The sequence below is a fragment of the Astyanax mexicanus genome, chromosome 17 (assembly GCF_023375975.1).
Source record: "Astyanax mexicanus isolate ESR-SI-001 chromosome 17, AstMex3_surface, whole genome shotgun sequence".
NCBI lineage: Eukaryota > Metazoa > Chordata > Actinopteri > Characiformes > Acestrorhamphidae > Astyanax > Astyanax mexicanus.
In genome coordinates, this window is record NC_064424.1 from 42,826,364 (window position 1) to 42,848,844 (window position 22,481).

At 38.0% G+C, this 22,481-nt stretch overlaps 2 protein-coding genes across 11 annotated transcripts in view; one reads left to right on the plus strand and one right to left on the minus strand.

The window, feature by feature from the left end:
• The window catches only part of aurka (aurora kinase A), an 833,084-nt gene that overhangs the window by 784,231 nt on the left and 26,372 nt on the right, over nucleotides 1-22,481 (plus strand). The gene's annotated exons all lie outside the window — the stretch shown is intronic.
• The window catches only part of ubap2a (ubiquitin associated protein 2a), a 35,020-nt gene that overhangs the window by 10,107 nt on the left and 2,432 nt on the right, over nucleotides 1-22,481 (minus strand). Inside the window, exons 2-18 of one of the 6 annotated variants that reach the window (XM_007246022.4) lie at nucleotides 15,958-16,095; nucleotides 14,345-14,422; nucleotides 14,054-14,164; nucleotides 10,967-11,132; nucleotides 9,811-9,888; nucleotides 9,645-9,708; nucleotides 8,235-8,332; nucleotides 7,459-7,517; nucleotides 7,283-7,353; nucleotides 6,470-6,644; nucleotides 5,528-5,777; nucleotides 4,388-4,671; nucleotides 2,918-3,111; nucleotides 2,177-2,435; nucleotides 1,807-1,846; nucleotides 1,493-1,667; nucleotides 1,320-1,377 (exon numbers count right to left, since the gene is read on the minus strand). In XM_007246022.4, coding sequence (XP_007246084.3) covers nucleotides 1,320-1,377; nucleotides 1,493-1,667; nucleotides 1,807-1,846; nucleotides 2,177-2,435; nucleotides 2,918-3,111; nucleotides 4,388-4,671; nucleotides 5,528-5,777; nucleotides 6,470-6,644; nucleotides 7,283-7,353; nucleotides 7,459-7,517; nucleotides 8,235-8,332; nucleotides 9,645-9,708; nucleotides 9,811-9,888; nucleotides 10,967-11,132; nucleotides 14,054-14,164; nucleotides 14,345-14,422; nucleotides 15,958-16,053 — 2,256 coding nt within the window. In that variant the 5' untranslated portion in view covers nucleotides 16,054-16,095. Of the gene's footprint in view, nucleotides 1-1,319; nucleotides 1,381-1,492; nucleotides 1,668-1,806; nucleotides 1,847-2,176; nucleotides 2,436-2,917; nucleotides 3,112-4,387; nucleotides 4,672-5,527; nucleotides 5,778-6,469; nucleotides 6,645-7,282; nucleotides 7,369-7,458; nucleotides 7,518-8,225; nucleotides 8,333-9,644; nucleotides 9,709-9,810; nucleotides 9,889-10,966; nucleotides 11,133-14,053; nucleotides 14,165-14,344; nucleotides 14,423-15,957; nucleotides 16,096-22,481 lie in introns of all 6 variants that reach the window. The other 5 variants (XM_007246021.4, XM_015605003.3, XM_015605004.3 and 2 more) reach the window with 5 other exon arrangements.

Here is a 22,481-nt window from a genome sequence, read left to right on the forward strand (position 1 = left end):
TCAGTTTATAATTTTAATCTGAACATAAATAAAACCTCTTTGTAGTCGTGCACAACCCATGCGGTAAGCGCCCGCAAAAGCGCTGAGTTATCCGAAATTTGGGCACGCAGGTACAGGCGTGAAGTGCGTGCTACGATGGATTCACGTGTCCGTGTAAAGGTCCTAGCCGGACTGGATGTGAAAGACGCCATTCATTTACATGCGTTTATTTTCAAATTCTGACGTGCCTGTTTTTCATATGTTGAAGGTTTTAAGGTATGAACGCCTTAAAATAGAAATCTCTATTGTGAGGATCATGTCAGAAATAAATCCCCTCTTTCTGCAGTATCTGGTTATATACCAACTTTTTTATATATATATACACTCTTAATGCCCTTAAGAGTAGTGGAAAAACATGGTTTCCTTCACCTGATGTTGTAGTTTCTACAATAAATAGTTAATTGAACAAAAAACCTTTGTTGTAATTTCTTTAAGGGTCAGTTTAATAATATATGTAACAAACTGTGATACCGTGATAACCGTGATACCGCGGTATTTTCCGAGACGGTTATCATACCGTGAAAATCTCATACCGTTGCAACCCTAATATATATATATATATATATATATATATATATATATATATATATATATATATATATCAGTTAGCCATATCATATTGAATGCAATAATAAAATTCTAAATAATTTTTTAATTCAGTGTTTTGTCATATCGCCAAAAGTATCGTTATCGTGAAAATACCATAAAATATCGTGATATTATTTTAGAGCCATATCGCCCACCCCTAATACACATTATTAAAAGCTAGGTCTTAAAAAGAAAATTAGAAGTGTAATTAATCCCAATTAATGACATACATTTTTTAAATTGATTGACTTCACCAAATAAAAAAAACATCTTTTTCAATTGTATAAAATCAATTTGCAGTCTGATTTTATGTACAGACATTACTGAAAGAATAGGTGTTTCTAAACAGCTCACTGAACTCCAGCATGGTACACTTTTGAGATAAAAGTTTTTTTTTTTGTTTTTTTTTATAAAAGTTTATATTATATGTTTGCAGAGATGGGTAAGATTAAATGGAGTTGTTTTCCATTCTCAAAAAAAGCTAAATTACACTGTTATATACTGTTTATACAGTGTTATAAGTTTGCATATTTGATAGCTCTAAACTGTAAAGTTTGTTACTAATTCGGCAACAAATCTCCAAGTAAAAATCTAAAAAAAAAAAAAAAAAGGTTTACTATATATTTGAAGAATATAGAGAAATATATACAATGTTGCCCAGCTCTAGTTACAGACATTTAATCAACACTCACCGTTAGCGAAGAGCTGGTGCAAAGTGCTGATACTGACGAGTGGCCACTGCTCACATGGCTACTGGGAGAAATGGAGAAAGATGCAGAACAGAAAGCATTAGTGACTTCCTCACGCACCCCAAACTGACTTGTAGGGACTGAGAGGAAAGGCTGAACGGGCCAAACAGGCTCACCTGCTAAGGGGTGGCAGACTGGCGGAGGGCAGCTCAGGGGCCAGGCTGGATAGAGCTGAGCTGTGGGGGGTAACAGAGGGGGGCAGCAGAGACGAGGGGACAGAGGGGGCAACACTGGTGCTGCTGCTGCCCAAGGAGGGAGACTCTGGCTTTGGAGTGGAGGAACTCGATGTGGCTACAATTAAAAGAGGAATGATGGAGAAAAGGATTATGTCATGCTAATTTAGAAAGTGCAAACACGGCCATCTTTAAATCAGCATATAGATATATTATATATGAGAGCAGATCGCCAATAATAAATAAAATTCACTTACAATCTAAAGCAGCAGAGGTCCTCACACCATTAAAACCATTCTGTTTAAAGAGAAAACAATAAATAAAGGTTTATACTGAGTTAAAAAAATACAAACAAAACCATTATTTTTTTTAGCTTTTAAATGCCGGGCTTAACTGTCTAAATAAATAAAAAATAAGAAACATAAATAACAAGAACGTTGTTAGTCCAGCAATATTATGGCTGTATAATAGTGAAAATGGTATTTCAACAACTATATCGATTTTTTTTAATCTGATGATGTTTTAAGTCATATCTATGCAGAAATATAGACATTTTAAAGTGTTAACAAACTTCAAAGCACCACTGTATGCCACTGTTTTGTGTGCTGCTGGTTGTGCTCCACTCACTGTCACGGGTCCAGAGGGCTCCTTGTTCTGAGAGAAGGTCAGTCGTGAGTGTGGAGTCACTCCACAGTCGAAACTGTTTCCAGCTGATGAGGCCGCTGAGGAAGATGAGGAGGAAGAGGAAGAGGAGGGCACCGTGGCAGCGCTGGGAGTCGACAGAGAAGGAGCTAGGCTGGGCAGAGCCACAGAGGGAGATGGGTAGATGCTGTCAGAGGAGGCCAAAGGAGGCAGCAGCAGTGGGACGGGACTGGCCAAAGATTCACTGTGGGAACAGATATAAAATAAATATAATTTATTATTAGTTGTTGGGACATTACCAGATGGGTATAGCCCTACAATACACAGAAATAAGTACTGCTTGTCTATAACAAAAAAATAAATGTTATAAGTTGTACAATACCAGTTAAAAGTTTTGACAATGTTTTTCTATATTTTATTATTTTCTACATTGTAGATTAATATTAACGACATTAAATTAATTAAGGGACATATTTGGAAGTAGTATTATGTGGTAAACAGTAAAAAAAAAAGGTGTTTGTCCGCCACAATTCCGTGATTTAAACCTGATAAACAGAGAAGAGGATTTGAGATGGGCTATGGACACATTAAAGGATAAAAAAATATATATATATATTACTGCAACTGTATTGGGTTAATTCTTCATGTTCATATAAAACTTTAATTTCTACTGATCAAAACCATCAATCATCAGCTTGTTCCAGATATCCACATCTTCGGACTAACCTGATTGGTTTGGAGTAAAGGCTGCTCTGAGACTGAGGAACAGGCGCAGGCTCTCTCGTAGCTTCACTGTTGCAGTTCTCCGTCTGGCTGAAGTCCGGCAGTGCCGACTCCGAGCCGAAATCCAGAGCGCCAAACTGCACATTGAGCCCGGATACATCCGCCGAGCCAGGCATCTCCACCGCGGAGGAAGGAATCTACACACAGAAAAAAAGGATTTTTAAACTACATGCCAACAGCAGTCGATCTACAGTGTGTCCTATAAAGAGCACAGACCAGCATTATTTAATTTCCCAGGTGGAAACACACCTGGTTCAACACAACTAATTAACAAGCTCAGTCATATCGGCAGAAAGAAAGTCCAGAACTGTGGAGTGCTGTGGGTCTCCAGGGGACTTGTGCAGAACAGACACGGCTTGTCTCATCACTAAATTGCACAAGATACATGTCTGAGCCATTTTTCTGTCTTACAACACATCTTTTAGAATGCCTGCCAGCCATCTCCATATAGATCAGGGATCCACCGAAATTAAACCAACAGAGATAATGAACACGTTATTTTAACCACTGCATGATCATATCTTATCCTGAAAAAGAAGGCAATGTTTTAAGTTTAATATTGTGATTTTTTCTTTTGCAGAACTAGTGTCAGAACTCATTAAAGCATTGAATTGTTAAAATGTAGAAGCAAAAAAATAAATAAATAAAAAAAATACACTTTTAAAAGGAGCTAGTTGGCTCCGAGTGGTCCAGCGGGCTAAGCGCTGCCACTATGACCAGGAGATCGCCGGTTCGAATCCTGATCATGAAGCCCGCCAGCACAATTGGCCTTGCTCTCTCTGGGTGGGTAGATGGCACTCTCTCCCCACATCACACCAAAGGGTGATGTCAATCAGCACAAGGCGTCTGTGAGCTGATGTATCAGAACCAAGTCGCTGCGCTTTTCTCCGAGCGTTAGCGCTGTGATGCTACTCAGTAATGCTGTCACAGCAGCAGCTCGAAAAGAGGTGGAGTCTGACTTCACATGTATCGGAGGAGGCATGTGCTATCCTTCACCCTCCTGGTGTTGGGGCATCACTAGTGATAAGGGGAGTCCTAAAGAGTGGGTTGGGTAATTGGTCGTGTAAATTGGGGAAAAAATGGGAAAGCAAAAAAAAAAAAAAAATTGACACAAAGAACCTATGATGAAAAAAAGGAGATGAAAGAAGAGAAATTGGTAGATTAATCTAGCTAATGTAGGTTTTGCAACTGAAAAGAATATTCAGAACATTATGTTAAGCCCTTCTTAATGTGGGCCTGCAAACGTTTAAAAAAAAACAAAACACAATGCTTTAAAATAAAGTAATTGTTCAGTATAAATTATCCAGTTCATTTTGGCAGAGTAATTTTGGTTGCCGAATATTCAGTGCATAGCTAATTTAGATATACTAGACAGGTGATAAAAGCACAAAGCCCCGAAAAAAGCTCTCCAACCTTGGAGGTGGGAGGTATCCTTCGTTTCTGTGTCTTCATCTGGCGGTGCTGTGAGCTGCTGGCCTGAGGGTCTGCAGCCTGCGAGGTGGCCATGGTGGTCTGAGATGGCTCTGGTGCTTTGGAGAAGGCCTCCAGCGGACCCTGTGTAGGTGAGGGCCCACTCAGTGGGGGTGGGCTGGGCTGCCTGGCCAGAGGCAGGGGCCCTGTGTGGCTCAGAGAGCTCTGCTGCCGCTGGCTCAGCTGGCTTAGCACCAAGGAGGGCTCTGGTTGCATCTTGAACTCCCCTACAGGGCACAGAGCAGAGAGAAGAGATAGCAAATTACTCATCAGTGTGTTTTTATTAGAGTTGTTAATCAACAACAACAACAAAAAAAACTAAAATCAGATACATCACAGAACAGAATTCTTCGATTAATTAATAAAATAAGTGCATGCATCACAAAATTATTCTGTGAAAAATAGGTGTGACAAGATGAGATTTTAACAATACATATTTTTTATTTCCAAGCTAATATATATAAAATAATGTTAAATATTTAAATTGCAAAAAAATTATATATATTTTTGTAGATTATCATCATTAGGTAATGGATTTCAATCATAAAATATGTATAATTTATCTTACGCAGTAAAATACAGAAATACAGCTGGTTTTACAAAAAAAAAAAACAACCTCAAATGAGTCTCTTTAGACCTTAGAACTACTGTCAAAATCCCCCAGTGAGGGTTCTGTATTCAATTCAATTCAAGAGTTTTATATAGACCTGGCAACCTATGACTGAATCTCTATGGTTTATACAACGGCGCGTGTGTCTGCGCACACACAGTGGCTCACTCAAGCAGACCAGTGCTGCTGTTTGCCACCATAATGAACAAACATTTGTTTTGGTTACCTGTGCAAAAATCTGGCAAGACACATTTAATACCCAACGGGAAATATTGCAACACTTTAATCTTGCATGGTTTAATTTCATTTTATTATAGTGTCTCATTTTTGTTTTAAAGCTTTTAATGTTCTAAGTTACTGAGTTTAATTGAGAGATTTAATGGAGAAAATAAACACTGGTGTAGCTCCATATTCCACACTAAACTAAAACAATCATGACAGAATACAAATGTGTAGAACAGACCAGTACTTACGACTGAATTGGGAGGGCAGTGAGGCAGAGCTCTGTGTTCCAGGAGGTTTGATGTCCCAGGAGGAAGAGGGGACCGATATCCCCGTCCCCGGCAGCCCCCCTACAGGGGTGCAGTTGGCCCCTGTGCTGGGAGGCTGGGAGGTAAGCTGCCCAAGACCTGGTCCCTTCAGTTGCTCCAGTATCTGTTGTCCAGCAGTCTGCCCAAGCTTAGGACCACCCAGTTCCCCAAATCCAGAACCAAGGACTGAAGACTGGAACACATGAAAGAGATTTTCAATCAGGACTATTCCTAGACAGCATGCAAGCTTCTCGTTACAGAGAATTACGTCTAAAATACCAGATTTAATGATATGGATAAATTATAAATGAATAAACTAAAGCAAACTGGTATGTGATTTTATAGGGTTACCACTGTGCATTAAGTGATTTTACTATTATTTTTAGAGTAAAAATGCACAGAAATTAAACTTTTAAAAATTCGAAGCTGAACAAAATTAAACATTTGGTCAAATTCCAAACACCTTTTTCACAGGTTTTGAAGAATTTTTCAAAAAGTGCAATTTGACATCAAAAGTGCTTTTTTTTTTGCTATTTTTGGCCAAATTATGTAAGTACATTTAAATCTAAAATATAACAATTATTGTGACAGGTCTAGTATTTTTTTATTTAATTAAAGTTCAATGGGCTTTGACTAGCTTTCCAAACTTTTTTATAAAAACATTTGTAACTGCCCCTAAAAAGCATTCAAAATGAGAAAAAAATGGCTATTTCTCATAGTGTCCACTGTGCATTAAAATAAAGGGTCAAATATAAAGCCCTTCCATGCTAAATGGTGGTTCATCATTTAACATTACTTGGCCTAATGCAGGCCTAGAAAAACTAAAGATTTCAGTTGCAGTTTGAGAGCAGAACCTTTAAAAAAAAAAAACACTAAGAGTCTCACCAGGGTGGCATGTGCATAGCTGGCAGTGCCAGTGGTGGTGCCTCCATTGCGGGTTGGCTGGTGGTGGGAGTTGGTGAAGACCAGGCTATGGCCAAGCCCCTGTGAGGAGGCCGGCTTCATATTCCCCAACTCCTCCCTGCCAGCGGGCTTCTGCAGCAGAGACGCCAGGTCCAGACTGAACGGGACATAATCAGACAAACACATCAGAGGTCTCATCACAGCAGAAAACACATTTCCACTGCTCCACAGCTCAACACTGGGAGCTTTACCCCCCCCCCCCCCCTCTAATCCATATCTGGCAATGGGCATGGTGCCAAAAAGACTCATGTTTCCAGTTTCAGACAGTCCTTTTACACAGAACTCATCCTATAGCCTTATTGTTACTGTTGTAATGTGTTTTGCACTAAGACTATATGTTTAAAATAAGTGTTTTTTATTCTGAAACATTATTCTTAGACACTGTTAATTATATTTAAGTAGACAGGGAGATCGGTTCTTAATAAACATTTTTCTTAAATAATAAGTCTATGCTTCTTTAGTGTTGCAATGTTAATTAACAGATTTTACTCATTTAAAAAGCCCAAAAATGATTTTAAAAAGCTCCGTTTTAATACTCTACTTACTAAAAAAATAGTTTGTGGTATTTTGTGCTTGTGCACTCATTCATACACTAAATGATCATTCTCACTAGTAAAAAAAGCATCAGATTTATGTAGCACAATAGCACAAATTAGCATAGTTTAGCATATCCAAAATATTCTGTTGAGTTTTACTGTTGCAAACAGACAACACTGTAGTCACTAGGTGTACTACCTTTGGCCAGGTGTGATGTGGTTCTCAGGTGGAGGTGCACATGAGGAGGTGAACACTTTGGTCTCAGAGAGCTGTAAAGACAATCCCTGATCATAAGACACAAGACAAAAAATAGCCTGATAAATGTCCATCAATGTCAAAAAAATGTAGAACAACTAATTAACTGCTCGACTTACACTGACATCCTCACTCCAGTCTTCAGCTGCCCAGTCTTCTAGAGTGTTCCGCCATGTCACTGTACAGGCAAGATGTAGACAGACAGACAGACAAGCATGAAATCAATGCAAACAGTACGGTAATTCTTTGGTTCTAAAAACCTGTAAACACCTGGTCATTTGGTGTGAGCAGTATCTGTGCCTAGTTGCATAAAACACTTATACTTAAGATATTGCTTTTCCTAAGGGAATCACTTGAGTGTATTACATAAAACCTCACAGACGATTCTCTTAACTAAAAGGAAACAGTAAGGGATTTACTGTAATAACTAAGGGTTTTTGGCCTCACAAGTTCCACTGTAACCATGAAAACGACCCCTCAATAAAAATAAGAATTAACAGCTGTTAGAGAGCCAGTGCTGAAACATATTTGTTGCAATTTGTTGCCTTATTAATGAAAAAATAGAGGCTAAAAAAAGTTAATATCAAAAACAATTGTCAATATTTTTAGAATAGTTTTTCAGGCTTGTATGCAACCTATCAAATATAGCTTTGGTCAGCCAGGTTGAAATCCAGTTGAGTCTTTTTAAACTGTAAATTTCATTAAAAAGTGTAAAAATGACTGTTTAATTGGATGATGTGCAGCGAAAATTGAACAAAAATGAGTACTATATATTGTGATATAACTGCTGCCCACATCATCCAGCTCAACTTGGCCTTATCCAGATATAATGCGGATACTCAAGCTTCACGAAGTGAGCAAGTATAAACAGGTTAAGTAAGCTTACGTTTCTCACCTGTTCCATCTGTGGTGTCGTTGGCCCCTGTTTCCCATACGTCAGCATGCGAGTTGGTCGTGCCACTGTCCGTAGTGTAGTCAGCCGGGTTAAAAGTCCTGCAGACAGAAAGTAAAACAATTAAAGATGTTCTGATTCAGTTTTGTTTTGTATCTGATCCATTTAGGATCATTTATTATTTTCTGCTATGGCCCCCAGATCACCAAAGCAGCAGATTGGGCAGTAGGACGTACCACAGAGAAACAGATATACAACGGCCTAGATTTCGGTTAATACGTTGCTGTGAACATTATTAATATCATGACATTCTGGATCATTGACTAAAAATCAGTTAGTGGTGTGCCGTATCATATCGTATGCAATAATACAACCTTTTTTCATTTTATTGCAGTATTCTTGAATTATTTTTTTGTTTGTAATATTGCCATGAGTATTGCTATCGCGAAAATACCTCATACACACTGTGTAATTAGACCACACCTGTAAATTATTTACATACAGTACAGGTCAAAAGTTTGGACACGTGCTAAGTGTTTTTTGTTCTGTTTTACTTTTTAAATGTTCTGCATTGTAGATTAATACTAAAGTCATCCAAACTATGAAGAAAAACATACAATTATTATTAAGCCAACCAAAAAGTTCCTTAGTCAGATTTATGAGGTAGAGTCACCTGGAACTGCTTTCAGTTAACAGCTGTGCTGAACTTTTTTGCCTCTTAATAATGTGTTTGAGAGCATCAGTTGTAAAGTAGTGAAGAGGTAGAGTTACAGGTATACAGTGAATAGCTCTATTTGAGTAATGTTATAATCTATATTAAGGCAAGAACTACTCAGGTAAGTACATAAAAAATGCATCAGAAAATGAGTGCCAGTCAATCTGAAACAATACAAGAACTGAAAGGACTGAAAACTGAAGATTGAAGACTTGAGAACTGAAAAAAATCCTAAATTATCCTTCAACTGGCTTTCATCAGGACCACCCCAAGAAAGAAAGAGCAAGAGTTCCCTCTGTTGCACAGTATAAGTTCATCAGAGTTACCACCCTCAGAAACCGCAAGTTAACCAAAGGTATTTTTGTTTGTTTAATTCTTAAAAGTTACTACATGATTCCTTATTTGTTTCTTCACAGTCTGGATGATTTCAGTATTTATTTATAATGTAGCGGAAAAAAAACAGAAAAATTAAGGAGGTGTGTCCAAGACATAACTGCATGCAGAGTTTTGAAGCGTCCCTGGAGCATCATTTCTCGTTGTCAGGGAGTGTATTAAAACAAACATAGATTTATAAACAGAGCAGCTTAATCTAGAGCAGCTTCAGTCAGCAAAGCATACTGGATAACATACTTTGGGAAGCAACAAAATGCAAAAGGTTTGAGAGCTGTGCATGTAAATTCAGGCCGTTCCCTTCTTACCCCATTCCCTGTGCTGTAAACCTGCTGGCCCCCGGCGCACGGCCCCTTCCCCTGCCTCCAGACACTGCACACACACATACAAACAAACGTAGCAACACTAACAAACTACCCAAAAGAGGAGAACTAGCACACAGTGAGTGTGTAAGACTGTGATATGTGCACGTACCTTTCCCTCTTCCCCTGCGACCACGGTCAGCTCCTCTTTCCACAGGTGCAGACTCCACCCCATTCTCCTCTGCCCTCGCTGACGACCACAAATGTATGCAAAAAAAAAAAAAAAAAAACACACAGAGGGAGAAAAATATAAGCTCTGCATGTGTACATTTACATAAGCAAAATAAAAGCAAAACTTATACACCTGTACTGTATAAAAACTGATGACTAACAGTGGAAGAGTCGGAAGTGATGACTGCATGTTTACACAACTACTGAGGATAAATGCTGATTTTTTTTTTTTTTTTTTTTTTTTTTTTTTTTTACAGGATCCTCAAACTAAGTGAGGTTGCTTTCTCACCTCTGTTGTTTATTCTTAAATTTATTGGACTATTATGACTGGTCCTGACTAAAGGCAAATTTATATGTCTGTGTCGAATCCATGGCTACGTTTAGAGTACGAGTAGGTTCGACTGAAGTTTTAATTGGCCTTAAGGGTGTTTTTACACCTGTAGTTCATTTCTCTGGTCTAAATAATTGAATGAGTTGGTTAAGCTTTACTGAAGGGGAATAGCAAGCGCAGCAAAACAGGGAACAACTAACAAAATGAGCACACTGTTTATGCATTTTGGTCAGAGCTAGGGTTGCACAATATACCATTTAAGCATAGTCATCACGATGTGAGCATGCACAATAGTCAAATCGCAGGACATGTGATGTAACTTAAGGTAATTAAATCAAACGCTTCATGTTGCAATGGTTTGATTCTTGAAACAAGAAGTAGTTACACAGCGTTGTCTCTGTGTCTGTGTGAGTGACAGGCTGCTGCTGCCTGAGAAGCAAGAGGGGGAGGGGAGCGCGAGGGGGCTGTGCACCTCAGTCCAGCACTGTTTTGCAGTGCAGATATTTCCAATTTATGCTTTTAATCCTAGATAAATGCTTTTATTTACCTTTTAAAAAGTCATATAAATGCCTGATTAAAGGCCCTTTTACTGTTGTTTTGCTGTTTTCCTCAGGTTTTGAGCGCTTGGCGCTGACTCAGCTCCTTATCGGTTCAGACGCGAGAGGGTGCATGGGTGAGGAGGGTGGTCCTAAGTTGAGTTGATCCTAAGTAAGTGTCCACACTGAGAGACCACCATGCAAACTAAAGGACGCATGGCTTTTCTTACCCGGCCGATTGCGACTGGCCCCTCTGCCTCTGCGGTTTGCTCCTCCACGAGCTTTGCTGCCCTCTTTCTCGCCCCTCTTCTCCCGATTCTCCTTGTTCTCCTTGCTCTCTGAGGAAACGCCGTCCTTTCCTAAGCTTTTCTTCTTCCCCACTGTTTCCCAAGAGGTCTAGAAAGAGGAGGCAGAGACAAACAACCATCAGGTTACAGTCAATGAGTTTCCTGTGCATGTCTGCATGAGTTAGACCATGAATAAATGAAGTGTGGTGCAACTACATGCCAGAAAGTACTTCATTCATGTGTTCACCAGTACTGGATATGGTTATGTTATTTACTAAGACTATTTATTTATTGCTCATTCTTAGATCATCTATTAGATTAAATATATACTATGGACAAAACCACCAGATAGAAGTTAGAATTGAGGAGACCGATCAATGTTAAAATATATTATTTTCTTCTAAAACTCAACATGGCATCTGTTTACAAATATTGGGTCCAATATAGTAGCCAGAACATGTAGAAAATAATTTTGTGCATTACTGAGATATTTTTCAGCCAAGCACTTCAAACTACAAATTACCATATCTTGGTATAAGGCACACTTAACATCCCTTTTTTCCACAAAAAAAATCAAAAGTGCACCTTATAAACCAGTGTGTCTTATGTATGAATTTTACCAGTCAGGTTATAAAGAGCAGTAAAGCTAGTTTTTTCCAGCAACAAGGCTGAGTGCAGTGGCATTAGCATTAGCCGCTAACTGCAGCGCTACCTCTTACGCAGTTCAGGGGTGAGTATATTGGATTGTAGTCTCAGCGTTTACTGTGTTAAAGCAAGCTACATGGGACGAATCGCTACCTAATAACGCCCTGGGTTACCGGAACACTCAGTATTCCTCAGTCTAGCGCTATCGGGTGGCATTTACTGGCATTAACTAGGACTGGAGAGCACTGCTAACAGCGGCTGGCTAGCGCTGCTAACAGCGGCTGCTAACCGGGGCTTGCTAAGTGCTTGCTGGCTAGCTCTGGTAAACACAGCTGTCTAGCGCTGCTATCGGGGCTGGCTAAGCGCTTGCTAACCATGGCTAGCACTTAACCTTAAAATCTAAGCTTACTGTAAATAAACGAAAGAGCCTAACTAACCAAAATAAACAATATCCAGGAGAGAAATCTGTGTAGATTAACATTTGGCGCTCGTTTGACTTTGTTTTAATAATTTAAATAATTGCAGTTTTATTTACTTAGCTGCCCCCTCCCCCACATTTTTGAATCATAAAGAAAACATAGCTAATATAGCATGTTTGGTAATACAACTCTACAACTCTACAACTCCTTACACTACATGTCCCACCTCCGTACCACGACTCAAATGTAAATGGCTCTAGATAAGCTACATACTGTGATGCAAATGTAAATATATCCTGAGAAGAAAACTGTAAACAGGAATCACGTAACAGTTTATCTATATACATATCCATGTAGACATAAATAACTCTGAAGGACATTAAACAGATCAGAACATGCTTTAAGAGCACGCTGCAGGACAGAGGCCTGTTATAACACAGGATTATCTAGCATTATCACAGACATGACCCACTTTCTACGTTTGAGTTTTCCTAGAAATCGCACACTAAAGCACAGATCACTAATATTCATGTCCAACATATAATAGCTGGCGATGAAACAGATTAGAGACAATCAAATAAGTTGCAAATTAGCTATTTGGGTAAACAGTACAGAGGATACAATGCTTTTTAGTGTTACCAGTATCATCAGTATTTATTAGTGCTGTTAATTGAAAAAAATAACCTGATTAAATCACAACGAAATTGTAAAGGAAACGTGCCAGTAACTGTGTGTGTGTGTGCATAAGACAGAGAGGGAGAGAGTATAATCCATATATCAGCATAAATAAAAAGGAACCTACTTTGTGAACTCAGCGTAATAACCAACATTGTGTTCGCGTCACTATATTGCGCAAAAAAAAAAAAAAAAAAAAAAAACATATAAAATGCCACCAGGCTTTGTGAAATTAGCGAATTACAGAAGCAGGTAACGCCCAAACATGGTGATGTGACTAATCTGCATAAAAAAAGGCTATAGAATCTAAAACATTTAATTAAAACATTTGAACTGTTACATTCATGAAACAGAACAAAACAGTGCTGCAGAAACAAAAGGTACATCTTTAAAATAAGCAAGTTTTATCTCCAGCACTAACCCAGCACATATCTGTAAATAAGGTCACATGGTCACACATACATAAAATGTCATGTGATGCACTCAGGATGTTCAGTATATGTAACTTAAAGCTGATGTCCTTAAGTTTTAAATTTAGGGCCCTTTCTGGTGAGAATGGGTAATTGCACCGAGCATGTGGAAGAATCATTTTAAACTGGGCGGGTGTGATGCGGTCTCCTTTCAGAATGGATAAATCCGATTCCAGGTTATGTTCAGTCCAAGAGAGAGAAAGAGACAGCTCAGAGCGCTCAGTCAGAAACTTCACTTCTTTGTTTCTTTAGTTTTACTCTGGGTGAATGAGCTACTGAGCTCTGAGTTTCCCCTTCTGAAGTCTACATTGCTCCACCAGTCGCTTTCGTTCAGTAAAACTGAGGCGGATCCTCTTTTAGAGGCTGTATATGTGACGTAAGTACGTAAATAACGAATGAAGTGGCCAAAAGAATTCCTGCAAAAAGTGACCCGACACCCCAGTTTTTAGAATGATTATAATAAGGCTTAGCAGGGATGGTCGTTCAGCACACTGGTACCATTAAAAACTATATTTTATCACTTTTCCACTTAGAAAAGCTTATTCTTTTAGTTTAGAAACAAAATAATACAGACTGTCAGAGTTAAAGTGAAGGACAGAGTGCTCTAAGGAATTTTACACAGCTTTTAAAGAGCCTGTGACAGACACACATAACTTTGGGTTATTTTGTGTTACCGAGTTAATGTTTCCAGAATAATATTGTGTTAACAAATTAACATTGACAGAACAACTGGGTGAATAAAGGATATTAATTGAAGCTTTAGCCTTTATTTCTCTCTGCAAATTCTCAGATTCTTTCCTTAAATTAAATCTGTGTCTTACTGTGTCAGAGGTCCCCTCCAGCAGGAAGTTGATGGCTCTGTTGACGTCCTCATTGCAGTCATGAAGAGCAACCATGCACTCATCCTGGTTCTTTCCCGTCACCTCCATTAGCTGCAAAAACAAAACAGACACACAACGCACGTCACAACACTGTACTACAGGTCCATTAATTGCCCGAAAAGGATAAAGTGCTGACTGTGTAAATGTGTAAAAGCTGCTACTACTGTACACTACTCTGCAGAACTATGGAGAACTATGGATAAAAGCCATTCTTCACTTAAAATGTCTCACCTGGTGGACTTTGTCTTCAAAATCCGCATCATTCTTGTCATAGATCATCTGAGCGAGTCGAATCTGTTCGGCTGTAGCCTGCAGAAGAGGAACAAGAAGGATGAGAAAGGAGTACAAAAATCTAATAATAATAAAAACAGAAAGACAATTAAAATTGAGAGATAGTAGAGGTTTTATTTCACATTTGTGCTTTAAACGTGCCTGTAGCTGTGTGAAAGAGAATTAAATCCAAATATTTGCATACAATTTAAAAAGATTTTTTATATTTTTAGGTGCTATACTATTAGTGCTGTCAATCAATTAAAAAAATATTCTGAATAACAACAACAATATTCTGTAAATAACAGAATAAATATAAGTGTAAAGCCCTTAAAATGTCCTGGATATTTTGTATATATATTTTTTTTAGCTGATTTCTATGTTAAGTGTAACAGAACTCAATTTGTTTTTGTGCCATTTATCTGTTAGTTTCCTGTTCAGCGCAACCAATGGGATGGGTGGGAGGCCTGATTGCCATATTACTAGCCAATCAGTATTAAGAAGGGGCGGGCCTAGAAGTCAGTTTTGTCCTGCCTGTGGTGTGTGTGTGTGTGAGTGTGTGAGAGAGAGAGAGAGAGAGAGAGAGAGAGAGAAGTTCTGGAGTGTGTGTGTGTGTGTGTGTGTTTATACAGAGCTGTTTTCTTAGCATTTCTCCGTTCCAAAGCTAATTTTGCTCCTGTCTGATAAACTCCAGTAAGATTCGCACATCAGTCAGACGCAAGCACATCCTAAAGTGTGCAGTTTCTCTGTTGGAAGCGACAAGACTGTTTGAGGCAGATTAAGGTGAGAACTGGGGTCAAACTTGGTGGCGTAATTAATTTGCCTTAACAAAAAAAAAAATAATACCTAACTGATTCCAACTTAATCGCATGCGCTATTGCTTTAATGTTGACAGCTCTATACGTTATATATTGGACTGTAATTTCTACGGAATAAGCTCCAAAATGTAGTAGACCTGTGGCTCTATCCCAACTTACACTATGTCTTTTAAAGAACTGTCCTTAAAACCCCTTAACAGGCCAGGATTTTGTCAATTTTCCACCTGACATTACACCTATACATCTTGAGGGTTTCTATTCAAGCCTTACATAAAAAAACGTTCATGGAATGTTGGTAGAAATCATAATTATAATTTTAATAGAAAGTACAGAAAAATAATCAAGTAAATCTGCAACTGCCAAAATATAATAAATAAAATCATAAAATTGGCTCTTTCCTGAACTTCATTTTAAAATCTATGTTTTCCTGAATACAATTAAAACAGTTCAGGTCCTCCAAACCTTTAGTTTCCTTATGGTTGTCTAGTTCTTACGTCTATTTTCAAACATGCAAACTTTGGGTTGATTCCTGTTACTGATCTGAAGTTATAAAGTGGAGTAGAGAGAAAACAGGCAGCTTCTCCAAATTTCCTGTAGGAGTGTAAATAACTAATTTTACTGCAGAGAATAAGTGTTTTGTATCACCCATATACAGGTCAAGGCATGTTAAAAGGTTAAAATAGACCTACACAGTTTATAGGCTGTTTATGTGGGGTGTATGTCTGTGTGTGTGTCTGTGTGTCTTTTTGCTGTTACCTGAAGCTGTTTCTGTGGCTGTGTGGTCTGTGTGGTTGTGGGCAGCACCTTGTCCCGAGTGCCCCGGGCTCGATCGCCGCCCAGCGAGGTCATCATATACAGTATATACAAAACAATGTATGTACAAAATAGAAAAATCTGAAACATAAAACACAAAGAGAATTACTTGTTACTAGAGTTACTTGTCTGAACAGGCAATTAGTAGAACAAGTGTTGAGGTATTTTCCCTGTACATAAGGGTATAAGAACCCACACTAATTGGGGTCTTTATTGTTAATGTACATTTAGAATAGCTGCAATTTTGAATAGCTGCAAATTTTGGCTGGAGAGTTTGTTCCGTTTTCACCTTTTATAACTAAACTAAATTGCACCTATATAGTGCATGCAGTCTACATTTTAAACGGTTTTCTAACTCACTGTCTCAAGTACCCATTCCCACCACATCCGTCTCTTTGTGCACAACATCTACAATACAGGCTCTGCAGGGTTAAAAGTTTTGTAACTGCCAAGCAAACACACAAGGGCCGTATCAGATTCCTTCCCTCCTAAATCCAGTTGGGCAGGATTGAGCAATCCTTTGACCACCAGGAACACTACAGGACACACACACACAGACATCCACACACCACTCATCTGGTCTAAACTAAAGCCAAGCAAGACTGAACCAGTGTCCACTTACACATCACAACTGTAGATCTCACTATCCTAATAAAACACACACACGCATACACACATACAGTGAAAGTAGATCTGAGAGACTGTGAGCAGAGACGAGATAAAAAGCTATGAAAAATCTACTGAAACATGATGTGTTGTTAATCATGTCAGTGCAAGTCAGCACTTCATAATAATCCTGAATAATACAATGTAATATTGTCTAATACCGATATCGCAATATATATCATACAGTTTTTGTTTGAGATACCTAATCAATATGTGGCTTCAAATATCTGTATTTATACTGAAACATATGTGCTCTAAACTTCCTAAGACTCACCCCCGAATATGATTTATTTTTAAGTTACTGCTTTGTAGGGGTGTAAGAAAATATCGATACACTTGAATATCGCGATATTACGTTTCGCAATACTGTATTGATTCTCAAAAACGCTGTATCGTTTTTTTTATTATGTATGTTTTTGTTAAACTCCCGGCAGCTAGATGGCAGACAGTAGTTACTTTGGTGTTGTTTATTCACCCAGCCGCGAGGTGGGAGTGCTGTGATCTATCTTGATCCATTCGGTGCCTCCAGTACACTGCAAGTAAGTACAGCGCAGCATTAGCATTAGCACCCCGCTGGCGAGGCAGAATCTTAACGCGTTATGCCGGGTCCTGGGGTGTACAGAGCTGAAGTGTGGGCTCATTTTTGCTTCCACAATAAAGAAGGCAGAGTGTTTAAAACTGTTGAAAAAAGTGGCATGATATAGGCTGCCACCACAGCCCTACTGCTTTGTTACATACTAGAGAAAACGTGCAGTGAAGACTATTTATTGTGCAATTCTGTGTAACTGACAACAATAATATAATTTATTATATTTGTTTGTTAAAGAGTATTTTATCCTCTTTTGTTATAAAAATAAGATGCCGTGAAGTATCGTAGAGAATTGTCCTGCGATATATGGAATATCGCAGAATCACAGTATTATGACAACATTGTGATATATTGTGGGATGCCCGGTATCCCTAATAATTATCACGTAATAAAACTTGTAACACACTAACGTGCAACTAGTATTGAGTCCCACGATTTTTGGCATGACTCATGAAAGCTAAAGAATCCATATCAGCCACCAATTTGCAGGAAATCTGTGGTGAATATGAGGAAATATGATTTCTGTCAGAGTTGCTTGTCTCATTGCACGGGTGCCAGACACAATCATTACCACTCACTGTGCTCTCCACTGTGGGTGGACTGTGCTGTCCGATACTCATGCGACACTCTGTGTGTTCGAGGAATGTTAAATGCCCACACAACTTCAGAAATGGAAAGCTCCATTCATCTGCACCCACTATTAGACCTCACTCCAACTCCCATAATTCATATCACCTTGCCAGGAGCATGCTGGCCAGTGTTCAGTCTCACTCACAAGATAATACCTCACAACTTATACAGGTGTGGGTGTCCCAAGCTGTTCCCTGTGGTAATAAATTTTGATGATCAATTTTCATACTGCTATCCAGGGGTGGGCAATATGGCCCTAAAATAATATCAGGATATTTTATGGTATTTACACAATAACGATACTCCTGGCGATGTGACAATTAAAAAAAATAATTCAAGAATACACTACTGCAACAAAGTGAACATTTTATTTTATTATTGCATACGATATGATATGGCACACCCCTAAATGAGATATTAACAAATACAATAATTTTATCAGATTTGTAACAGAAGTCAATGATCCAGAATATCATTATACTAATAATTATTTTGCTAAAAACAAGTAGTACCCTGACGTAATAAATAGGGGTGGGTGATATGGCACAATATGTCAAGGTATAATATCAGTCACAATTTTTAAAAATGCGTACGATATAAAAATTATTGCGTACGATATAATATGGCACACCCTTTCTGTTATCTCATTTTTTTTTTTATGTCAGTGCAATACACATGTACATTAAAGTTAATTTAATTAAACAATGCAACAGAGCCGGATTCCAATTTTGCCCAATTTATTGGCGTAAATTCATTGCAAAGATAGAAACAATGTAACCAGAGAAGTTTAATGTTGTCTTACTTAGAATCCACCAGAGTTTATAGGTTTGTAGACCAGACCTGTTCACAGTGGTGCTAATAAAATGGGTAGATGGGCAAAGAATTTAATGCCTCAAACAGCCTGATGCCTGAAACATTATTAAGGTTGTGCACAGCTTTTCTACTGCAGGGCCAAATGGTTTAAAGTTTTTTTTTAGCAGGTGTAGAGTTTGATCCAACCAGTAGAGGTGGTCTTGGTCCAGATCTACTGAACCATGCTTTAGTTCATCTGCTGTGTGAAAGCACTTTTATACATGGTTACGATTTCAGACCAATTACAGGAATTTGAAGCAGCCACAGGAAAAAAAAAAAAGAATGGAAGGGAAGATTAACCCTTATTTATAAGAGCTAGAATTCAGCACAACATTTGGCAACGCAACTCAAAGCCAAACTCATAACTAACATTCCACACACCAACTTTTAATATGAAGTATAGAGAGACTCTATACTTATAGTATAGTATAGAGAGACTGCAGTATGAAATCAAAAACTAACTGGATCAAACACACACAGTGTAACAAAACACAAACCCTGGTGTGGACTATGGTCCGGCAGCAGCCTTTCAGTTACGATTTAGCCTGGTTGCGATTTCTGTTTCAATTTGCAGCATTGCTTAATCAAGATCAGGACTTGCACAAAAAAATTAGAAACACATGTTACATTTATTTGCCTTACATTTTAGCTTTTAACCAACTGTATGCAAACAATATTTCACATTTATTTGTGGATTGGGTCTTTAAACCCTCTTTTTTGCATTAACAGATTAAATAAAACAACATACCTAGTGAAACGAATACAAAATAAATTAAATATAGCTTAATTCATCGCTTGGTCCTTTTCCGGCATAAAATAAATACGCCAGTAAACGTCGATTTGAAATATCTGCCAAATCAAGGGCATTAGCCAAATTCTGATAATTGAAAAAGAAGAAAAAAGCAATAATTAGCCAACCAATATATTTCCGGTGTCATAGTGCATCCCTAAAATACAGAACTGTGTTTCTATACAGCTACCAGCCTCATCCCATATTACTACCGGCATCGTCCAACGTCACTAACGCCAAATACTGTACACGTCCAATATAGTCACCACCACATAAGCAATGACAGGGACCGGCCTCATCTAATGTTGCTATGGCATCAGCCCGGCCAGCCCTCCCTCAAATGGCTTTGCGGCCCCAAGTATGGTTAACTAAAAGTGTTGAGAAAAACACTTCCAGCCTGATTTGTAAGCACCCTGTAACGAACCGTGTACGTATTCAAAAACCCTGCAGTAGAAAAGCAGATATGGATTCAGATTTTCATTACGTTTTTAGAATAAAGGCATAGAAAGAGCTACAATAACACTGAGTAACAAAATATCTGCCCAGTATTATTTGTTTTATGCCAATCTTCGATATATATGTATATAGTGCATTAATAACAATATTATGACATGTTAGACGATTAACATCTGTAGAAATCTGGTCAACATTCCTGTTTTCATTTCATTACATATGTCGACAATGTTTTAAACTAGTGATTTCTTTTAATGATTCATTCATTTAGGATATTTTGACTGTTTTTATCATTAAATACCAATTCATAAATATTCTGTAGCAATTGGTTGACGATCAATTATAAAAATGCGTCGACTCCAAATTGAAACTTCACCACACCACACCACACAAAGTGCTGGGTAGGAATGGGAATCTCAAGATCTTCAGATACAATTCTCAAGATACAATTTTATCACAATATGTTTCCCATGATACTGTGATTGTGATAATCGATATATAGCAAAACAATTCTCTACGCTACTTCACAGCATCTCTGTTTTTGAGAATAAAATACTTCTAAATTAGCAAATAACAGGAATTACTGATTTATTGGTGTCAGTTTTACAGAATTTTACAACCAATATTCATCACCACGGGTTCACCCTATTCATTTGATTATTGCCACCAAGTGGAGTAATGAAACATTTAAACACTGTCTGGGCATTTAAATCTGACATTCTCACACTGTTTTTGCAGTTTTGAAGCAATAGAGAAAGCTAAAAAGAGAAGCCACACCCATAGAAAGCAGAGATGGAGGACAAGAAAAAAAAATCGTGACTAATCGAATAATCGGATAAATAATCAACAGATTAGTCTACTACCAAAATTTGTATGTAAATTTATTTAACACAATTATTTCTGTGACAATATATGTTGCAAATAAAATAGCTATATTTAATTATATTTAGTTATATTTAGGTGAGCTCCTACATCTGATTCTTATCACCATTACAAAGAAGCAAATCTGACCGATGGAATTTTTTGCTAATTTGAAAAACCTGCTAGGTCAGTACCAGCATGATCCAACGTGGTCATAATAAAAACACAGACACACACCTCTAATGCTGGTAATAACAAAGGATTTGTATACAATTCGAGTACAACACTGGCTTTGCTAAAAGCTCATTCATAAAACATGAGGCTTAAAGAGGGTAACTACTGATAACAAGTACTGATTTACTGCGTGTGTCAGGCAAAGCAGATGGGCCTGTCCAGAACAACACTGTATCCGGCCTAGAAAAACACTACCCACCTTAAATTAGAGCAGAACAACTCAATGTGTTATTTACACAACTGTCTAAAACAAGGCTAAACTTGTAGACAGCTCAGAAACCCCCCACATGGAGCACAGGTGATGTTTTCTATTGTGTGCTGAGGACTATCTGACTATCCAAAAACACTACTTTAAAAGCAGGACATGTTAATTAGGCCTGGACGAAATGGCAAAAATTTATATGGCAATGTATTGCAAAATATATTTCTTAGTTTTGGTCAATACGATGTAGCTGATATAGTCATTGATATGAACAATATAAAAGCAATCGCAGTGTTGTACATAATTATGCATTGATTTGGTACAAATTGTATATCCCTATATTTAATGTTTTACATGCAGACAAAATGCATCAACAGTAGCAAATTAATTTATGTACATAGTTTTATTTTTCATTTTTAATCCATTTTTGCAGCACATCATCTAATTTAATAGGGTTTTTCTACATTCTGTAATAAAATGTACCTTTGGGTCAGTGTTCTTCAAGAACTGATGGTATTAACAATAACGTGCATACATCGTATCGCCCACCTCTAGTGCTTATATTTGTTTTATTTTATTGAAAAATATTGAATAATTCAAATTTCTGTGAAATGTCTCTATTGTACGACTTCAGTTATCCCTTTATGGTTGCCTCCTATAATTAGTTTCTGCTAAAAATTTACAAAAAACAGGTCATCCACATCAGGAAACTCTCCACAAACTGATAACCTGTCAGGTTCTCCTATGATGTACGAAGAGAGCTCTTTATGCTAGAGAGAGAGAGCACAGATCTATAAAGAGGAATTCCTTCAATGCTTTGTTTTTCACTAAACTCTGTGGTCCTCTGGTAATTTTAGTCCCGTCCAGACACAAATGGTCACCCTTTTTTTCAATTGCAGTCTGGATGCAAGAGTTTTATCACTGAGTAGAAGTGTGAAATATTTAAATATTTAATATATAAACTAATCCTGTCTAGATAGGGCTACATCTGTCGTCAACTACATCATGTTGTCATCAGCTACATGGGCAGAATGTTAGGTATGAGTTCGGTGAGTTGCTTTGCCAGGTGTTGTGACGAATTCTAGCTCTCTGTCAGGATCCAACTCCCCCCATGCTGCTGCAATGATGCGCCTGCACACCAAGGGGGGTCGTATTCTGGCACAACACTAATTGTTTTTTTCTGGGTTGTT